The sequence below is a fragment of the Uloborus diversus genome, chromosome 7 (genome assembly GCF_026930045.1).
Source record: "Uloborus diversus isolate 005 chromosome 7, Udiv.v.3.1, whole genome shotgun sequence".
NCBI classification, from domain to species: Eukaryota; Metazoa; Arthropoda; class Arachnida; order Araneae; family Uloboridae; genus Uloborus; species Uloborus diversus.
Genome location: NC_072737.1, coordinates 143217751 through 143238691, shown reverse-complemented (window position 1 = coordinate 143238691; position 20941 = coordinate 143217751). Strand labels below are relative to the sequence as shown.

At 34.1% G+C, this 20941-nt stretch overlaps 1 protein-coding gene across 1 annotated transcript; it reads right to left on the bottom strand.

The window, feature by feature from the left end:
• Positions 1-2155: 2155 nt before the first annotated feature.
• On the bottom strand, positions 2156-15409 carry LOC129226541 (C-factor-like; the record flags this gene model as incomplete). The annotated part of the gene is given in 4 exon segments (XM_054861150.1): positions 2156-2320; positions 8494-8681; positions 10704-10761; positions 15271-15409. Coding segments are annotated over 4 exon segments (543 nt in total), but the record flags the coding sequence as incomplete, so codon positions are not given.
• Between the last annotated feature and the right edge of the window lie 5532 nt (positions 15410-20941).

Here is a 20941-nt window from a genome sequence, read left to right as displayed (position 1 = left end):
AATATAAAACTTTTAAAACACAAGGGTTTCGTGTTTGTATCTAAAGATGCTTATTTTTATTTATTTTTTTATTTTTTTGGAGTGCTTCATTGATGATTTTTTTTAATTATAATTATTTTAGTTTTGTTAGATAAGTATGAAAGCTGGCTCCAGATTTCAGAGAATTTTGAGTCTTTCAGAGTGGCAAATTCTTCAACAAAAATATCATTAAACTTGATACTGTTTGCATGTCTCTCGGTCACGTTATTATTTTATTTATTTACATTGCTATAACGTAAAGTTTATCAATAAAATGGTTAAATGCAAACTGTTAAAGAATTTAAAACTGAACATAAGAAAGAAAAAAAAACCAGAAGGAAGAAGTCAATCGCGATTCGCTAAAAATTTACTAGAAGACATAAGAATTTAAATTTTAAGTACTCACATGCTATATAACACAAAATATTATCGTAAACAAAATCTAATGTTCTAATAACTTTAAAAACGATAAAGAAAGGAACTGATTTATTTTTAAATCAAATTTGAGTTTCAGAAAATGTTTAAAAACTATCATACGGGCAGTAAAATATTCAGAATCACAACAACTACTCGGATTTTTGCTATAAAGCAATCGCTACAACTTAGCAACTAAAAGAAATTGCAAAGTCAACGTCAACGAATATTGGAATACGAATTATGATTTCAAAATAAATACTGTTATTTTACATACATTATCGATGATAAAAAAACTACATTTTGAGAAAAGGGAATGAATAATATTACTAGCACTTACCTTTAACTTGGATTACAGCTGAGCAGTCCTGTCTCAGCACACCCGAAAAATAACTAACATGGCTGTCGATACTTTGAATTCATTAGTTTCTCTTCCCGTATGAAAAGAAACACCTTTTGCGCATCGTTTTGCGCAATCTAAAACAGTTTTACAGTTTTTTTCTGTTATTTAGAAGAGCAGTATTAAACTGTAGGAAAAAGCAGTATATTACTGTAAAAACAACAATTATTTTTTGCAGTGTGGACGATACTCGAAAAATGTCCCGTGCGTAACGCTGTTTTTTTTTAAATATCTTTTCCAGCTAACCAAAGCCTTCAAAAAATAGTGCTGTAGAGGAATAGTGAATAGTACAGGTTTTAATATACTATCAAAGCATAACAATTAGTCCCATATTTAATTAACAGTTACTTGAATAAAATAAAAAAAAAACTTAGTGTTACGCACGGGACTTTTTTTTCGAGAATTGCCCTCATAACATTTTACCCAACATCAAGTTTTAAGGAAACGTTTGAGTGTATTTTACTTTAATATGATGCATCAATACTATAATTACAACGCTCTTCGCATACCTAGAAATACGGCGAGGGTCATTTTGACCATTTGAAAAGAAATTTGCGTAGATCCCTACATAATGATATATTATAAACATTAGTTAAAAATAACATTTTTTGAAACTAACTGTAACTGTTGCTGACCAGCACGGAAAGAATACACTTGCAGCTCTGACGAGCGGATCAGATGCGTTCCGATTCTTCTTGTGTGTACATATTTTGTCGTTCTGTGTCGTCCATATATTAAAGTTGTGTTCCTCAATTATGGAGTGCCTGGATTTATTTACCCGTCTGACAGGTAGGAGCATTTTCCATGCTTGAATTGCCATCTTTATCTTGAAATTTATCATGATGAAGAGGAACTTCCCCACTTCTTTTTATTCACATTTTTCACATTTTTGGAGAGGATTGAAGGGACCATGTTCACAACACACAACTATTTTAATGATACAGTTTACATGACGGGCAGCCTTTCTCCCGAATAACGGTCAAAAATATGCCATAAATGCTATCCCGCTATTCGGTCAGTAGTTTTTCCAGTCATGCCTTCACGATAGTCTATAGCCATATGAACTCAGGCGCTCTCATGCAGCTACGCAGTAGGCAATCGTAAAAAGCTCCATTACCCAATTTTGGAGATCCCAGTTGTAAATCATGGGATCCCTTTCAAGTGTTAAGCAATATAACCGCGTGGAGCATATAACTTCTTACACACTCCTATTGCAACATATGTTTTGATTAAAAATTATAGGTAAAACTGAACTGAACCACATCCGCTCACTAATTTTTAATTTCTTTCAAAATCAAATCTAAACGTGATCCATATATTTACCTTGCTTATCTTATAACCAGGCACTGCTAAATCTTTCAGGAACTCAACACCAGTTCTCGTTATCGATCCGACCATTGAAGAAATATTCAGTACTGCAGCTCTGGAGACTGCCAGCTTTGAAGATGGTTTGCGAGCCGCTGCCCTCTGAAGCAAAGGAAGCATCATCTGCAAGACATGAATCCAAGAATAAAACTAAATCAATCTAAGGGAGTGTAAAGAAATTATTGTTTTTTCACTACTTTCCAAAGAAAATATCTACCACAGAACTGTATCTTCGCTTAATTAACGGAAAAGTAAAGTTGAACGGGCCATAGCCAACTGAATATATATATATATATATATATATATATATATATATATATATACACTCAAGAGCCAAAACATTATGACCATCCCTACATTTTGCATGAACACGCCTGGATGACGTGGAATGCACGTGATCAGGTGGAAGTGGTATTTAACTGCTGCTGGAGAGTCTGAAGAATCATTTTTCACTTACTTCTGTGTGTGATGGGAAAGGTTGCGTATCTAAGCGCCTTTGATAGAGGGCAGATTGTAATGGCTCAAAGGCTCGGAACAAGTATTTCAGAAACTGCACGTTACTTGGGTTGTTCGGGACCTACAGTTGTTAGTACTTACGCAAAGTGGATGAATGACGGTGAAACCAGCAATAGGCGACATGGTATTGGACGTCCGCACGCTATCGAAGAAAAAAGTCGTGGGAGACTGTCTCGCATGGTGAAGCAAAACCGGAGCCAGACAGTGGCTCAGCTAACAGCCCAATACAATGCAGGGTCAAGTAGAATAGTATCGAAGCACACTGTTCAGCGGACACTGTTGGATATCGGGCTACGCAGCAAACGTCCCACTCGTGTGCCTTTGCTGACCAAACGTCACCGCCAACTGCGCCTGCGCTGGGCCCGGGAACATCGCGACTGGTCCATGGATCAGTGTGACAGAGTTGCCTGGTCAGATGTATCACGTTTTGTCATGCATCACGGCGATGGCCGTGTCAGGATACGCCGTCTTCCGGGCGAACAGTTGCTCCCTCAATGTACAGTAGGTCATACACAGGCCAGTGGTGGCGGTATTATGCTTTGGCGGACGTTCTCTTGGGTGTCTCTGGGACAAATGGTTGTGGTACCGCAGACCCTAAATGCCACAGGGTACCTGAACATCATTGCGAACCAGTTGCACCCTTGCATGGCCTCTGTTTTTCCAGCTGGAAATGGAATGTTCCAACAGGACAACGCCCTGTGTCACAAGACTAAAATTGTGTTGGAGTGGTTCGAAGAACATGATGCTAAATTCCAGTTAATGTCCTAGCCGCCTGACTCACCGGATCTCAATCCGATAGAACACATTTGGGATGTCATGGAACGGCAGCTCAGAGTTCAAAGACCACCAATTCGCAATATCTCGGATTTGCGTCACAATTGCTTAAACATCTGGTACAATAAGTCTCCGACCATCTACCAAGGACTTGTGGCATCCATGCCAAGGCGGGTTGAAGTCGTGTTGCGCGCCAACGGTGGGCCAACTCGTTATTGACAGGTGGTCATAATGTTTTGGCTCTTGAGTATATATATATATATATATATATATATATATATATATATATATATATATATATATATATATATATATATATATATATAATTAAAAGCATTTTTTTGGAATCGCTTTGAAAATTTTCAGGGGGGGGGGGGATTGAACTCTAAAACCCACCCCTTACATGCGGTCTTGTTACCAAATTGTTTTGGTTTGTTTTTTAAAGGTTTCGATTTCATTCTTAATTGTAAAAAGTGTGATTTGAATCCATTGGAAACAAGTTTAAGTTAATAAACATTTCCCCTCCCAATATCGATAAGGTTACGCCTAAGTTTAGCATTATACTCGTTGCTGTAGAACTTGCTTTTTTAAATTCGTAAATTAGAAAACAGCGACAATGAGCTTGCATGAACCTTCTTTAAATTTTACCACGTGCAAAGCCGTGGCGGGTATCACTAGTCGCTGGTAAATTTGTGCAATAACTAATATTAAAAGATTTCAAATTGTTGTGCCGTGGTTCGAGTGTAACAACTCTAAACGTTTTGACAGCTTCTGCGGCGGTCATCTTCAATGGGGGCATGGACGAAGCTTCAAGGGAAGCGACTTTTCATCAACTGACAATGATGTCCAATTGTTGTTTGTATTTATATGAGAAGTGGTAACGCCCTCTTCATTTTGGTCCTGGATTGGCCAGAAACAAAGACGTCCATCTTTGCTTCTGGTTGGCTGAAGGTTTCTCTCAGAATATTTCCTCTGAGTACAGGGTGCCAGAGATTGTTGATTTTTGTCCCTTCTTCCTTCCTGTTAAAATTGTTGGAATTTCTGAAAATCTCAATGGCTTCTCAGTTTAATCTGGCGTTATAGTCCTTGAAGGTATTTTGGTTTCTTTGAATTCAATGTCATGGATCCCATCGCTAAAGGTGCACTGTTATAACCAGGGGTTCCAGACGAGTGAAAATATTCCCTCTAAGGTGAAAGTATAGTGCCTGAAGGTGCAATGCAAGCTAGAAAATAGAGCAGAGGAGCCGAAACAGCATGCAATCACAAAAAAGACTCATTGCGCATGCGCTTTTGCCTTAGACATACATTCAACCACCTCAATATGGCGGACAAATGATGATTGCGTTTGTGTGTCTTTCACATTGAATGAAGTACACTATTGGATTTAAACACAATTTTTCTTGGATTAATTATCCGAAATTACAAGTAAGTACAGCTTTTGATCACTTTGTAGCTTTTAGGGCTTTCAAACATAGTTAAGTGGTTAAAAGTGCATTTATTGCTTTTCAGTTACCGTTACTGTCTTTTAGTTTCCGTTAACCGTTACTATCGTGAAATTTCCATCATTCAAAACGCTACTAAAAATATCTGTCATTGTTTTCTTGAGTACTCGATAAGCAGCTTTTATTAATCACAAAAAAAAAAAAAAGCTATAAGATATCAATAATCAACAAGTGAGAGAATCTTAATAAAAATGATTCTTCTGCTACGTAGATTATAACATAAAGCTAGCGAAAAAAAAAATCTCTCTCAGTCTAGCTTTTTTTTTGGCTTTTTCATTTAAGTGTTAGAATCATTTCCTGTTAGCGGTAATGTCTGGATAGCGTTATAAATTTCTTTTGGTTTTTTAACTATCGAAAAACTTCATTTGCATTTTATTTTGTTACTCTTGATTAACGTTTATGAAACGATTTTGTTTTTCCGTAACTGTAATATCCCTGAATATTTTTGGCTCTTCATGTAAATAATCCATAAGTACAGCTATGCTTCATTTTCGGAATGCGTCGAGGTTTTAGTAAATGTATAATTTCCACATTATTTAAAAAATTACTCGTCTTTAAATTATAACTTATTTGTGACAGATCTTTGATACCAAGTGAAGGGGTAGATATTTATTGTTTTATTAATTCTTAACATTACTTTTTGTAAAAAAAAAAAAAAAAAAAAAACTCGTCAGAACTCTGAATTTTTTACATGTTTTTAACGGCCCCAGAGTTATTATTAATATTATTTATTTTATGAATTTTTAAGAAAACGATAAAGATTTCCCTGGTTCGCAAAGTTTTTCATTTGCTTTTACCGCGCCCGTGAGTCAAAAGAGGTTGAGAAACACTGAGTTACAGCAATGAGCACTTCTTAACTATGTTGAAAACTCTGAAATATGATCAAATGCTGTAATTACATGTTTTAATCATTTCCAGTATCGAGTTCAATGTGAAAAATGTCCAAAACAAAGAATATCAAAAATCAAAACAAAACATTAAAAAAAAAACACACAACTGTATTCAAAAACGCACACAATACGGGGGAGGGGGGGGGAGGATCTATAGTAAGGGTGCCATTTCTCTCTCCAAAGGTTTCTTTTTTTTTTCACTCCGGCTGTCTATTTTTTAAAAGGTGCCTGTTTTTCACCCTATTTAGAAGTGCGATTTCGGCTCCGTATTGGGTGTCGCTGGTGAACAAGCGTTTCTCCCCTGAAAGGTGCCGAATGCATCCTGTAGTTTTAACAGTGTGTGTTCTGCGACTGCTGACTTCTCAGTGGAAGCTTCATCCACGCCGCCACTGAAGATGACCCCTGCAAATACTGTCGAATCGTTTGGAGTTGTTACACTCGGACCAAGGCACAACAGCCCGAGGCGTTTCAATATTATTGACCCCGACCATAACAGCCTTATAAAAAAAAAAAAAAAAAACTGAATAATATGTGGATAATACAGGTGTTTCTGGTTGAAAGATTGCCTCCAGTTACTTTAAGGTCATTGTTTGCTTAACAAAAGAAGTAAGAAATAAAAAGAAACCGCTAGTCGATCGAAGATACTTCGTGCTCGTTAATGGAGACTGGGATAAGTTAAATAGATAGTGGTCACAAAGTCCTCCAATGAATCAATACATCTAGAGGCGCTGGAACAGAGATTGTTCTTCTGGTTAGGATAGATAAAAAAAAAGCAGAGTTGTCTTCAAGGTCCAATTCAACTGGTTAAACCACACATAGTGGTAGGTATGCTGAACCCTAGAGTGTGATGATGGTGATGTGTGCAGTGATGTGGAGCCAGACTGAAAATGACCGACTCTGGCTCTGATTCGACTCCTTTAATTTTCAAGTCTCCGACTCCGATTCTTTATTCCGAAAATCAGTCTGACTTTGACTTCCCGATTTCGGTTTTGACTCCGCAGCATGGAGTTGAGGACTTAGAAGGAATGTTATTGAGTCTGACTCCTCTAAATCATTCATTTCTCAACTCCGAATGTGACTCTAGTACTACAGAATCCGTCCGACTCCGATTTCTTTAACACAAAATCAGGGTTGGGTTTTGAACTGTCCGAAATTGGTTTTGGACAGAACAGGTGATTTTTATCGTCCAAAACTGTCCGAAAGTGTCTTAAACTGTCCAAAATTATGCTAAAGATAAAAGGGGGTAATCTAATCAATACGTATTTATTGCTATATTTTTAACGCATAAATACAAATATTAATGAGGTTTAATTTATGAGTATTTGATAACACAATTTTTCTCCAAAATGTTCATTTAAAAATTGCCAATAACTCTTTTTCAGAACAATTTCCTTATGTAACAGTTAGTAGAGTTATGAAAGGAAATACACAACACTACCAAGACAACTTATTTCAGTTTCGTTTATGACTCAACGGAATGCTATTAAATGTGCAATATTTCGGTGCAAAAAAAAGCTTAATTTTTTAAATATTTTTTGAAAATAGGTTTTACATGATGTTTAAACGAAAACTATTTTTCAATTCATAGATTAAAGAACAATAAATTAATGATTAAATATATGCACTAATATTTTAAAACTTGTGCTATTTCTTTTTTTAGTTCATACTTTTAATATAATACATTCTGTAACTAAAAGAAATTGTAATTTATTGCATTTAAGTCAAAAACTACACTATATTTTGAGCATTTTCTTTTGTACACATACATAAATGTCGAAACATTTGGTTACTATTATGGGGGGAACTCATGCATACAAAAATTGAAATTTTTAATGAAGAATTCAACTTTTACGTTAACTAGATTAAAATCAACTGTATAAATACGTTACATATATATTTAACTTGAATATTCTCATTGAATAAATATTCAAAACAACATAACTTTGACACATTTTGTTCTGTATTTGATATTTTCTCACCAAATATTGTTTCTCAAAAAATAGTTTTGTACACTTTCGGACGGTAAAAATCTTGTCAGCCCTATGTTTATTTGCACACATGCATAAATATAAGGAAATATGCTTACAATTATTAAAAAAAAAAAAAAACTCCTGCATTCTGCATTCAAATTGAAAATTTTAATCAAGAATTTAAATTCTATGTAACTTGATTAAAATCAGCTGCATAAACAAGTTCAATGATCACACTGACTAAATGTTCAATATAAAAAAATACTTTCATATATTTTATTTTGCTTTTTATGTTTTCTTAATAAATACAATTTCTCTAAAAATATAGTTTTGGACACTTTCGGACAGTTTTGGACACAAGGTTTTTGGACAGGACGGTAAAAACCCAGGTTTTTACCGTGGCTTTTACCGAAGTGTCCAAAACCTTGCCAACCCTGCACAAAGTCCCCCCGACTGCAACACCGGTGCACTGACAGGGTTACGAACTCAGAGGGAAAATGACCAGCTCCGACTCCAACTCTTTTTACTTCTGAATCAGTTCGACTCAGACTCCGCAGCCCTGATTGTGTGCCGAAAGGAAAACATGTTTCTTAATGACCAACTAATGTATAAAAATATCAAAAAGTAGGGTGCTAGCTATTTACCTGAAACAACATTATTGGACCCACGGTATTAGTAGTAAAATGGTAATTTAAGTTTTCTTCCGTAATTTGAGGGAATGGCAAAGGCTTGCTCACTCCAGCGTTGTTGATGAGGAGTGTGAGACCAATATCGCCTACTTTTTCTGCTATAATGCATCTTGCTTCTCTCAAGTTAGTAGGATTTGTAATATCTGTAAAAGAAAAAGTGAGATTTAGACAGAGATATGTAATTAAATGTTTAGGCAATTGCTGTTATTCAAAACTTTTATCCATCTCTTGTAGATAAAAGAATTCGTTCTAGATACAGTTCTAACATTATGCTTTTCGTAAAGTGATTTTGATGTCTCAATTTTAATCATCGAAAACTTTTCAGTAGGCCGAAACAGTCTCACTATATACATCAAAACATCGGTGAAAAAATGCGTATGTGAATTAATAAACAAAATTTAAAAAACATAGCAAAGATAAAATGTGAAGCAGTTGCCCTCTTATGAAATACAGCGGAACCGCAAATCTGGTCCCGGTTTTTCAGTATACTAATAATGTTAATTTATCCCAGATAGCAAGTTTGTTACTTATGAGTTTTGCGCACTTTACGTTCCCCAGGGCGGAAAGAAAGGAAGAAAAGGTTCTCAAATAAGAAATATGTAGATGCTATATGTTCCCTTTTGATCTTTTTAAAAGCAAACCCATGCTATTGAAAATCAATCTATGAAAACAGTAATGCTACTGCTCCATCTGTAGCCGACTTTATGGATTTTTCGTCCGCCAATGAAATTGAAGAAGAAGAGCTGGGAGCACAGCAAGCCCTTTCTTTGCATTATAAAGACCTTACAATTAATAAAAGTCTATTTTATTCCTCATAAAGACCAAGAAAAAAATTGCAAAGTATTTCAATTCTGGAAGATGCTGCATTTACTTTGAATTCAATGACTAGAAAACTATTATAGACTATTTTCAACTTAATTCCCCGATTCGCTGCTAAATATGTTAAAATGATCAAAAACGAAGTTTCAAATACTACTACTCTTCGTAAAATATAGATATTACAACTTTTAAAAGAGTCATTTTTTCTACCTTTAGGGATTTTTTTATTTGGTTTTTGCCTTCTACGTATATCCCGTATTTCACGTTTTTTCAACCTAGTCTCTAGAGAAACGTAAAACCAGGGTTTCATTGTAATACTTGTCTTTTTTTCATTACTTCTTTTCCTTTTCTCTTTTCTTCTCCAAGCTTCAATGCACACGTGTCGATTTCGTTTACCTGGTCCTGATCATCTTTACTTTTCCATGTTTCGTATGTCCTCTCGAAAAATTTGAATGCATTTAAATTTTATATGTGTACTAACACTTGTGAAGTAATATGAGGTGGACGATCGGGGTCGCTTTATTCTTGTTTTTAATTTTAAAGTTAATTTTAAAGAATTAGTCATTTCTAATAATTTTGAGGCATCTGGAAGTGACTTAAACTCAGATAAATAAGTATTGACGATGAATTTAAAGTTTTGACGCTGTAAATGACGCTGTCATTTTAAAAGCATCGTTTAAAAAAACACTCCTTATGAAAAAAAGTAACTTATCCTCAAACCCTGATAGCAGAGTGACTGGAACTGAACCTTTATGAGAGAATCTTTATGAGAGAGTCACATGGCATTCACATAAGGGCCCTTTTCTCGTGCAAGCACAAAACGTCACTGTTAAGTCATCAACAGGCTGCAATAACGTACAAATATCAGTCTGTTGCGTCGTCACAAAATTACGATGCAGTGATGTTCTTCATAAGGTCACACCAAGTGATCGGTCTCAAATTTATTGCTGCAGCAATGTCACAGTGAAGTCACACGAAGCATGTCACAAAATGTGAGCCTGACTCTTATGATTGATCACAATTCTGTTATTTTGTGATTCAGACCGTTGTGACTCGCGCTGTAGCTCTTCTGCGACATGTTGGGCTATCAGAGAAATATCCGTTTGAATGACACATGGAATTAAAACTACACACTGAATTAGAAAGCGGACGGGGGGAGGAAGGGGGTGTCGTAGAAATGTATAGGAGTACTATCGATTTCATCCATTGCATATTGAGAAAACGAAAAATTCAGCTGCTTTTTAAAAACATTTTTACTATTCTCTATCAATAATAAGTGAATTCCAATGAAACAAATTTTGCATCAAATTTTTTTAAATAAAAATTTAAATTGTAAATGTACTTACCTAACTTTATAAGGACAACTTGGGAAATTTTTGATTGTTTTTGAAGATCTTTTAAAGTCTGAAATTGAATAATGTTTTTTAATATTAACGAAACGTAAAATGCATTTAAAATTCACCTAACCAGAAACGTAGGAAATACTTACAGAAATTATTTTCAATATTTTTAAATTATAAAATTAATTATTGTTTTCTTCGTTTATGACTTTCTTTTCTGGCATAATAAGATTTTTTGTCAATTTCATTGTATTAAATGAAGTAGGTAAATAAATAGTTTTTGTTTAATTTTGTTAACTAATGGAATTTTTATAGCACAATAGATCTGGTACAGCGGTTCCCAACCTTTTCCCCTTGCGAACTCCTTGTGAAATAATTATCCGAATTATGTTATAATTATCTGAATTATTAAAGAATCTGGCGAACCCCTTGTGCATTAAGCAGGGGCGTGCACAAGGGGGGGGGGGTACACCTGTTTTCCCAGGCCCCGAGCTGAAAGGAGCTCAATATTTTCAAAACTACGTGTGAAATATAGGGGTAAACAATATGGAGGGGGGCCAAAATTTCTGTGCATGCCCCTGGCAGTAAGTAATAAGCAGCAATCAAAAAATAAAAAAAAAAAAGAAAGAGGGAGAGAGAGAGAGAGAGAAGAAAAATAAAGAAGGTCACGCACGCATTCAGTAAAATGAATGAGAGGTATTTCAGTTCTTGCTGAATAGTTCATCACAAAAACGAAAACATGGCAGGAAAGTATAGAAACAGACATTTCTACAAAATAAAATAATAGCTAGAAAATGAACAACAAACCCAGTGATTATTTTTTGTTGAGCTTCAGTCAACTTACAAAACGAGCTGATGTGTGCATCACATGACTTCCTTTTACTCCAATTTTAATGTCATTTTTCCCATTATTGGCAATTTTAATGTAATTCAATATTTTACTCTCTAAATATCACCACAAGTGGCCAAATTGAAACCAGACTAAAAAAAAATTAAAAAAATCGCCACATTTGTCGCCAACTTGGCGACAAAAATTGGCGTACATACGGACGTCACGAGAAAAGTCGTTGTAATTAACTCGGGGAATGTCAAAATGGATACTTTGGGTTTTTATACGTTCTTAGGCACTTATTCTCGTGTGGTCGGGTCGAAAAAAAAAACTCAACATTCATTCGGAGGTGAGCAAAATGGAAATTAAGGCCGAATTTTGAGTGAAAATTTTTTCGCGAATACAATACTTCCTTTTTTGTAAAAGGAAGTAAAAAGTCTAATGGGATAGTTGATGAAATAAAGAAAAAGCTCAAAGTTGGATTCAGATATCTGACAGCTTCAGTCTCACTTAGGTTCAACGTTTAATTTGTTTATATATTTATCGCTGTGTGTGTTAAAATCTTTTTTAGCATTGAAACATTGTTCAAAAGGGGATATAAAATTTAAAAAAAAACGTTTCTTTTCTGACACAACAGTATATTTATTTGTAACACTGGACTGAATCAGATGTCAATTAACGAAATATTTTTAAAAAATACCTTTTAGAAAACATTCAGTTTAACAATATAATGATTTTTCCCCTGAAATACAATTAGAACATTCTTTAAATTTATATCTTCCTGTAAAAGACTACGAGTCCAGCTGTTTTGTAGGAATGTACTGCACGCATTGATCATGCTACTGCGATTTCAGATATTTATACTGCGGTTTCAAGTTTGAGTGCCTAAGAATTTCTTGGCCTTATGCTAAAAGTGCGGAATAAAATGCGTAGTCATTTTTAAAATTTTATTTACAAAAACAGATAGAAACCCATATAATTAACTCTATTTATTGCATAAAATGTAATTTTTACCAACAAAAATATTTTTATGCCTACTTTTTATAAGAAACTTTCTCTGAATAAATTTCATGAATTCCTTTTTTACATACAGCGCAATTCAATTTGCATAGTTTAATTCCTTTGAATTGTTTTACTGCGTGATTCACAGAAGCAAGCTTCACACAAGAAATTTTCCTTAGGAAAAAATATTTTTTCAAACTTCCTATAGTATTCTTGGGGTACCAACCATTCCTTATCCTTTTATTATCATTAACACGCTTTTATTATCTTCACCTGTATGTATGTATGTATGTATGTATGTATCTATCTTGTAAAGGAATCTTGCAACTCATATTTCGCCCACTTCCTTCGATCGGATTCTTTTGAAACTTGCCAAGCGACCTCAGAACCGATGACAATGCAATATTCTATACTCAAATTAATTAATAAACTATTAATTGTTAGTTTATTCCAATTTTAATCAATATTTTGACCTAAATTCCAACGATGTGAAGAAGAAAAATTTTGAAGAAATACATTAAAAATGCTCGCAAAAAATATTTAAAACTATCTATAAAAACTTTTGATTTTTCTGCATCAGACAAAATTTATTCCAGTGTTCCAAGGTAATTAGAACATGAGTTATTATTGTTTTTAACTAATTTCATGCCAAAATTTAGGTGAGCTTTCAATTTTGGCAATTCATTGCTGATCAGACCATTGTTGAACACTACTTTTATTAAAATGTATCTCAAATTTTCAAAGTAATGTAAATGCATAGAGTACTCTATGTGTAAATATGATTTCGCACACATACATCGATGACTGAGATGGATTAGATAATTACTCGACAGGGAATTTATTAGCGCAGTTGAATGTTTTTAGAGCTCGGCTATTTTGCTTTAAGGGGTATAGTTATTCTTTTTTGAGTATTATGTTGAAATGAATATTTATTTCGTAAAACAAGCTCAACTATAAACAAGAAAATAAAATAATAGTTTAAAAAACTAAAAAAAAAAGACGCTAAAGTAGCAAAATGAACTAAAATGTAAAAAATAATCTTTTGATGATAGTAATTGACCAAACACTTATTTTTAATTTAATACAAAAAAGCGGGGTCGGCTTCTTATTAGTTGTCTTGAATTTCTTCCATTTGTTGTCTATGCGAAAATGTAAATAGACAGCACCCCACGTTTTTTTTTATTGCATTTTTATATTTCATTTTGCTACACTAGCAAAACGTAATTACATTAAGGAAATGGCGCATTTCACTCGAATATTTTCTACGTTGAACGGCAACTTTAGGCTATGTGTTTGCTTTGACAGAGGTAAGGGGAAGAAGAGAGGTTTCCCTCCTGAATTTTGTTTTCAAACTAGACTCACTATTTTTGGAAAAGGCGTTTGGGAACCCTCCCCTGAATTGTTTTGAGGATTGAAAACGCAATTTCTGGTAATATTTGAAGACTTAAAGTGGCAGGGGAGGGGGGGGGGTTAGGGATCTTTTCCGAAATTTTTAAACATTTAAAATTTTAAAGGCGCAATTTCAAAGTATCTGTAGCAGAAACTTTAAATAAAGAGTGGTGGTTTGTGTCCCTCTCCCTGAAACGTTTGAAAATTGATGCCTGAAAAATTCATTTTAAGCATTTTTAATGACGTTAGAAGAAAGGTCAGGAATCGGGAGTTGCCTCCAGATATTTTAAGACACAGAAGTTTTTAAAACGCAATTTTAAGCTTTAGGTTTAAATAAGGAGTAAGGTTGGGGTGTGTTCTCTCTCAGAAATGTTTCTAAATTGACGGTTAAAAAACGATGCACTTCATCTATGTTTAGTAACGTTAGAGGATGAAAAAAAATTAGAGAGCTCTCCCGGAAATACTGGTGCAAAGAGGCTCTAAAATGAAATTGAAAACTTTTCTTCGGTGATGTTAGGGGAATAGATCAGCAATTCGAGAGCTCTCTCCTATCTAACAAACATACTTTGAAGTTATCTTCGAAGACTTTAGACAGGTGACGGGAGAAGGGAGGTTCTCTATTGAAAATTGTTTGAATTTTAAAGTTACAAAACGTCATTTTGGGCTATGTTTGACAAAGCTATTTGAACTCCACGGGAAATTTTTGGAAATTGAAGCCCTAATAGTGCAGGTTTTTGTTATCTTTGGCAACAGTGAGGAGAGTAGTAAAAATCAAGTTATCTCAGCCGGAAATTTTTTAGAAATATTGGTCAAAGAGCGGAATATCGAAAGTTAATCTTATTCTTTTGACTCGTTAAGAGGGACTTAAGGCCCTTTTGAAATCGCGCTTTGCTTCTCTTTTGAATTCGTTTCTGCCTGGAGCTTGGGCTTCTACTTCCCGCCCTAAATCCAGTTCTAGGAACCCCATACCTTTTTCTCCATTACCTGGTGAAGAGACTGGAAGTTACAGGCCCCCTCTACTTTGGCGATTGTACTTTAGCCCAGTTGTTCTCTCCTCTGGTGTGTTATGTTTTGGAGCTAAGAGCTCGGGAATTATTTGTGAATAAAATCCAGCAGAATAATTAAGTTTCAATTTAAATAAAATCCTGATTTTTGGGGGGATCAGACCTCTCCCCCCCCCCCTTCTATATCTCTCACAATAAATACGCTCGTGACATCTTACCAGTTAAGGGTTAGCAAGCGGTAGCTGCTGCTCACAATTTTCTTTCATAGATTTCTTTGGTAGACATTTCAAATCTCTGAAATATGGAAACACATGTTTTTTGTAATTAAAAACAATAAAGAAAGTAATACCTGCGCTTTATCTTCCGACCGATACGTGGCAAATACAAAGCGAGGTGGATTCGGAATCTGAATAAATTGACGAACAAATTCAAGTCCAATTCCTCGATTGGCACCTGTAATTAGAACGCTCCCTACTTCCATGTTTTTCTTCTCCAACGGTTTGAAGAGTAATGTTGTAAAACGCCCTCTTCAATGAATAGCGCTTATCTCGAAGAAAAAGATAATGTTCCCCCCCCCCCCTCTATAAGATAAGAGGTTCACAAAATCTCTGAAAGAAAAGTGATCGAACTGAGTACAGCAGAACTCCAATTATCTTATAAATTGGGACCGGGCCCCGTATGGATTATCAACAATTCGAATAATCTGATTTTTCTGAAAAGAGGTTCATTTGAATCAATTAATGCATGTACTATGTTGAAAATGAAACGAAAAATGAACTATTTGAACTAAAGCTTAAAGAAAAATAATTTTTAATTAAAGAAGAGTAACATTTTTCATGCTAAGCGTACTATCTGACCATCGATTACATGGAAAGGCTAATATCCGGTTTATAGGCGGAAATGGACGCATCTCTTAGTTTATAGGGATGTTAGTTGGTTTGTTACAGATGTGCACTTTTGCCTCCCTAGTATTTGGTCCCAGTTTTGTAAAAATAAAAATTTGCTCACGGCAATATATTTTAATCTAAAGTATATTGGATCTGAATTCTCTCACTTCAAAAAGGAATTGATTTATTTATTCACAACGTTGTTTTGAGCTTACCATTTTGCTTTAACATTGCCAAACGAAATGAAAACATTTTATTTTCTTTCTGTTGTTTCCATAGTAACTATTTTTGTTTCCACTCATTTTAGTTTAAAGAATCTAATAAATGAATAAGGCACTAGTGACATTATAAAATGCGTGTGTCAATATCCCATCGAGATACGGCACTGGTCGATGTTGTAGTACGGTCTAATAAAACAACTGTAAACTAATTACGCGAGTTACTACTATTCTTTCAACAGTGCAGGCTCAGAAAGAATCGGAGATACGGCACTGGTTCGATGTTGTAGTACGGTCTAACAAAACAACTGTTAACTAATTGCGCGAGTTCTGAGCGTGATAGCCCGCTGAGCGTCACTACTCTATCTTCCCCAAATTTTAGTATGTTAAAAGATTCGACATCAATTCCGGTGTGTGCACAGTTTCATCGTGCTTCTAGGCAATGTATTTCAACATTTTTTTCACGCATTTTGATATACGTAATAGAGGAACTAAAGAACTACCCAAATCCCCTGCTTAGCTCCATTTAAAATTTTTGACTTAAGCCACTATCATTATCACCACTATAAAGCACGTACAAAGTTTAGTCTGTAAGTTTTAACTGGAATAATTATTTCATTCAATGAGAATAAAAATAGAGTTAGCAATATTGATATTGAGCACTGTAAGGGGCCATTCATTAATTGCATAAGGATGATTTTGGCAATTTTTTACTCCCTAACACCATGTTAGGGTAAGTAAGATTTTTCAAGCCCCCTCCCCCTATCTACGTAAGATTGCTTTTCGCTTTTTAAAATAATAAACTAACGAATCTTACATCACTAGAATCGTTAAAAATTGACTTTTTTTTATTTTTTTTAAAACCGTTTTGTGTAAAGAAATATTTATTAACAAGAATCTAGACTGACTGAATGTGTTTTCGACAACTATTTTTTGTATATCATGCGATACTTGTTAAAAACAAGACATGCCATACACAGCGCGATTCGTTTATTATATTTTACACTACTTATTCTTTAAAAATAAAAATAAAAAACAGCTCTTCCTAATACGATTTTTACCTTCCAGAAGCAAATGAATTGCGATCTCTACCAAGCCACTTAATCACGCGTTGTCTAACATGAAATTAAAACTTGGAAAATATTACGTAAGAGATGATCTGACGCCCCCTCCCCCCAAGTAAGTGTATGTAGAGATTTTTTCAAACCCCCTCCCCCTCGGGATCCTTACGTAATTTATGAATGGCCCCTAAAGACTTTCATTAATAAAATTAAAGCTCCAAATTGTCCAGCACCCCCCACAAACATTTCGAGAAAGGAAGAGTTTTCGGAAACGAAAGACGGACATTCTGCGTCTCATTGATTTGGGTTACCATCATCAATAAATGTATTTATATCATTCTTTACTGTCTAAGCGCCATACTGAATCTAGTCGTTGACATGTTTCAAAACACTTATTAAATGTGTGCGTTTATTTGCCAGAAAGGAAATCAGTTGCCTTAAGATAACACAATATGTCTTGCGTGATAGTGACTGGTAACATTATTTAATATTCATCCAAACTAAAACCTAAGGAAAAGCTTGTAATGCAGTATTTGGAAATAAAAAAGAAAGAAAGAAAAGAAGAACCTCATTTAAATCTTCCGTGTTACGAAACGTGTCATAAAAATATAAGAATGACTTTTTTCAAATATTAATTAAGGAAAAATTAAAAAACTGAAATAAATAGTTTTGGTGTTATCATAACTTTAATCTTTTAATCCTCGTTCATTAAAGTAAAATGATTAGAGTTCTTGAAATGTTTTATGGTAAAACTTGGAATTGATTATCACTGCTAAACTGCAACTCAGAGAAATAAAACTTTATCTTTAGAAAGTTCAATTAATTTTTTCCGTGCAATAGATAGAAACCCAATTAATTATTTCTTTTCCCAAAACAATCCATTGAGGATTGTGAGCTTTTTAAAATTTCGTTGCTAATAACTCACGCCAACGTGTTTGTTGCTAAATGAACACTTTTAGTTCATTTCATTGACGCACAAACGAAGATTATTTGGAAAATATTTTACTTCAATTAATTAATTTCTTCACATGTGAAATATTTTTAATTTCTTCAAAATACAGATCAAAAGATAAATAACTTTTTTAATGAAAAAGTAATAATAACTCATAATTTTGTATTTTTTATCAAAATTTAAATGAATAGTTTTAATAAATGCCTTTTTAAAATAAAAGTTTGAAAATATATGTCGCATTTGATCATTATGCTTTTTTATCTCCATTTTTTTTCTTTTTCTTTCTTTTTTTTTCAATCTCACTTCTTAGTTTAAAATTAATTTTAAATGCGTATTTATGTATTGGATTTCATTTTCGGAATCATATTTATACTTAATAAAATTAACCTAAGTACAGATAACAAACTTTTGAGCAGTAATCATCAATTGTAAAGAACTGGACTCTTAGAAATGCGTCCTCAATTCTCTCGAAATTTCGTCACTGCTGGTAAAAAGACTTGAAACATGTTATGATGAAGAATTTCTTCAAACTACGTAAAATTTCCCTCTAGCTGACGAATATTTCTTGAAATCTTAGCATGATTATGAGGCAATGAAAAATAAAGAACTATAAGTAGACGAGTTAAAGGTAACATCCAAATTTTCAAAAAAAAAAAAATTGATTTTGAGATTTTGAGAAATTTAGAGGACTCCATTTTTTTTTCCTTTCTAAATCCGCAATTGTTTTTAAATCGGTGAATTACTGAGAAAACTAGAAGAAATTTACCAAACTCAAATGCACTGCTTATGACTGAAATTTACTTTTTTTTTTCTTGATTTTCTCATAAACACGTTTTTAACTTTTTATTTACGCCAATAGCTCTATTAAAAAAAGGTATTCAATCTAACGATTTGAAACTTTGAAAACATGGTTATTCAACATATTACTGTGATATAACCTCGAAAAGTTTATGTGCATGCAATACGTGGTTTTGAAATAATTATGAATTAAACTTAGGGAACAAAGGGCACGTTATTCGGGGGAAAATTTCAATTATTTACCAATAAAACCTGTTTTTAGTTAAATATTTTGCAATTGGAAGGTCATACCACTCTTTTGTTATTTTAAGGAAGAAATAAACATAAAAAGTTTTAAAAACTATGAAAAACTGTGTGCATTGAAAGTGTTAAGGAAATGGTAGTTTTTGCTAAAAATATGGCTTTTTTTATTTAAAAAGAACATCAATTTTTTTTTTCAACAAATAAGTAGTTAAAATGTGTTATTAATGTCAAATTTAATATTCGTACAAAGTTTTAGAAAGGTGCATTGGATATTGAAGAAAAAAATATTTAGGGTGCTCGCCTACAGTAAAACGAGTTTTAAGTTCAAATCCTCGGTAGACTGGGATAAAAGAGTCAGATTCGAGAGCCGAAGGTATATTTAATTCAAAGACTCGGAGTTGGAATCGGTCATTTTCTTTAGCGTACGCAACTGTGTCAATGTTTGCGGAGTCGGATTCGGACTGATTTTGGGATACAGAAGTCAGAGTCGGAGTCGAATATCCAAGAATCGGAGTCAGTCATTTTTTCTCCGTGTATAAATTTTTGCCAAAACTACGAAGTCGGGGAGTCAGAGTCCGACTAATTGTCGGGCACAGGAGTTGGAGTCAGGTGCCCCAAAATTCTCGGAGTCAGAGACGGAAGTTTGTCGTCAAGAGCTATTTCCAACAAAATTTGTTTGAAGTAAATCCGCTTTCAAGTGCAGAATCTACATTGACTTTCAGTTTCCCCATAGGCGCTAATATTAAGGGATTTGAACTGTTTAAAATTAAACGGAAAACTGTTCAATTTAAAAAGGCTATTTTCTATATATGTTCTTCCTCAAAAGCTTTTTCCCACAAAGTTTGTTTGAAGCAAATTTTCTTCTATTTTCTGGATTGATATTTGCCTTGAATTCCCCCGTAGGGCGCTAATGTTAAGTTTTTTTTTTTTGAACTGGTAAAAATTGAACGAAAATTCGTTCAAGTCAAAAAGTGAACTGTAGGAATGATGTGTCCTCGCCGAGCTATTTCAAAAAAAAAAAAAGTTCGAATCGGACTATTCACTCAAAAGTTATTAGGCGAGAGGGGGGGGGGGGGACAGAAAGACATACCGACAGACATTTTTCTTCATCTCAATGCCCTACTTTCCAATTTTTAATTTTTTGATATTTATTTAATTTTTTTAACGTTTTTTTTTTTTTTTTTTTTTTTTTTTTTTTTTTTTTTTTTTCCCGCGATATTTTTAAGATGCATTAAGCCTTCGTTCATGCTTTTTTCTTCTTTCTCTGACTTTTACGGGGAAAGTTGGCTAAAAATGAGGGTTGGCCCAAATCGTCTTAATGGCCTTATTTGGCTCACTCACCATGTATATTAAGGAAATTTGCAGAGGCTGCCTGATCGCTTTGTAAGGTCGCTATCTTACTTGTCTATTTAAACAACCATCTTGAACAATGACTCCTCAACATGGATGCCGCGTCTTCTATGACGATAGGCACGAAACATATTTAGTATATGTAAAGGGTATCCCAAAATTAACGCCATTTTTGCAGTAAATTGTTGGCAATCCAGAAAAACGAACAATTTGACAGCTGAGAGTTTAGGGTTAATAAAAATAGAGCGTTATATCATACAACAATGTGTTTTCAGTGCTGAATAATTAGAAGTCGGTCAAGCAGTAGCTGTTATTGGTGCTCTACATCGCGACATGATAATTCTTTCTGCCAATTTTGGATGCCAATGATGTGGCCAATATATGGTTTCAACATGACAGTGCCGTATTCCATACAGCCAATGAAACAATTCATTTACTGCATGAGAATTTCCTCGTCGCGTACGTTCTCGTTTCGGTTATCGGAATTGGCCGCCTAGATCGTGTGATTTAA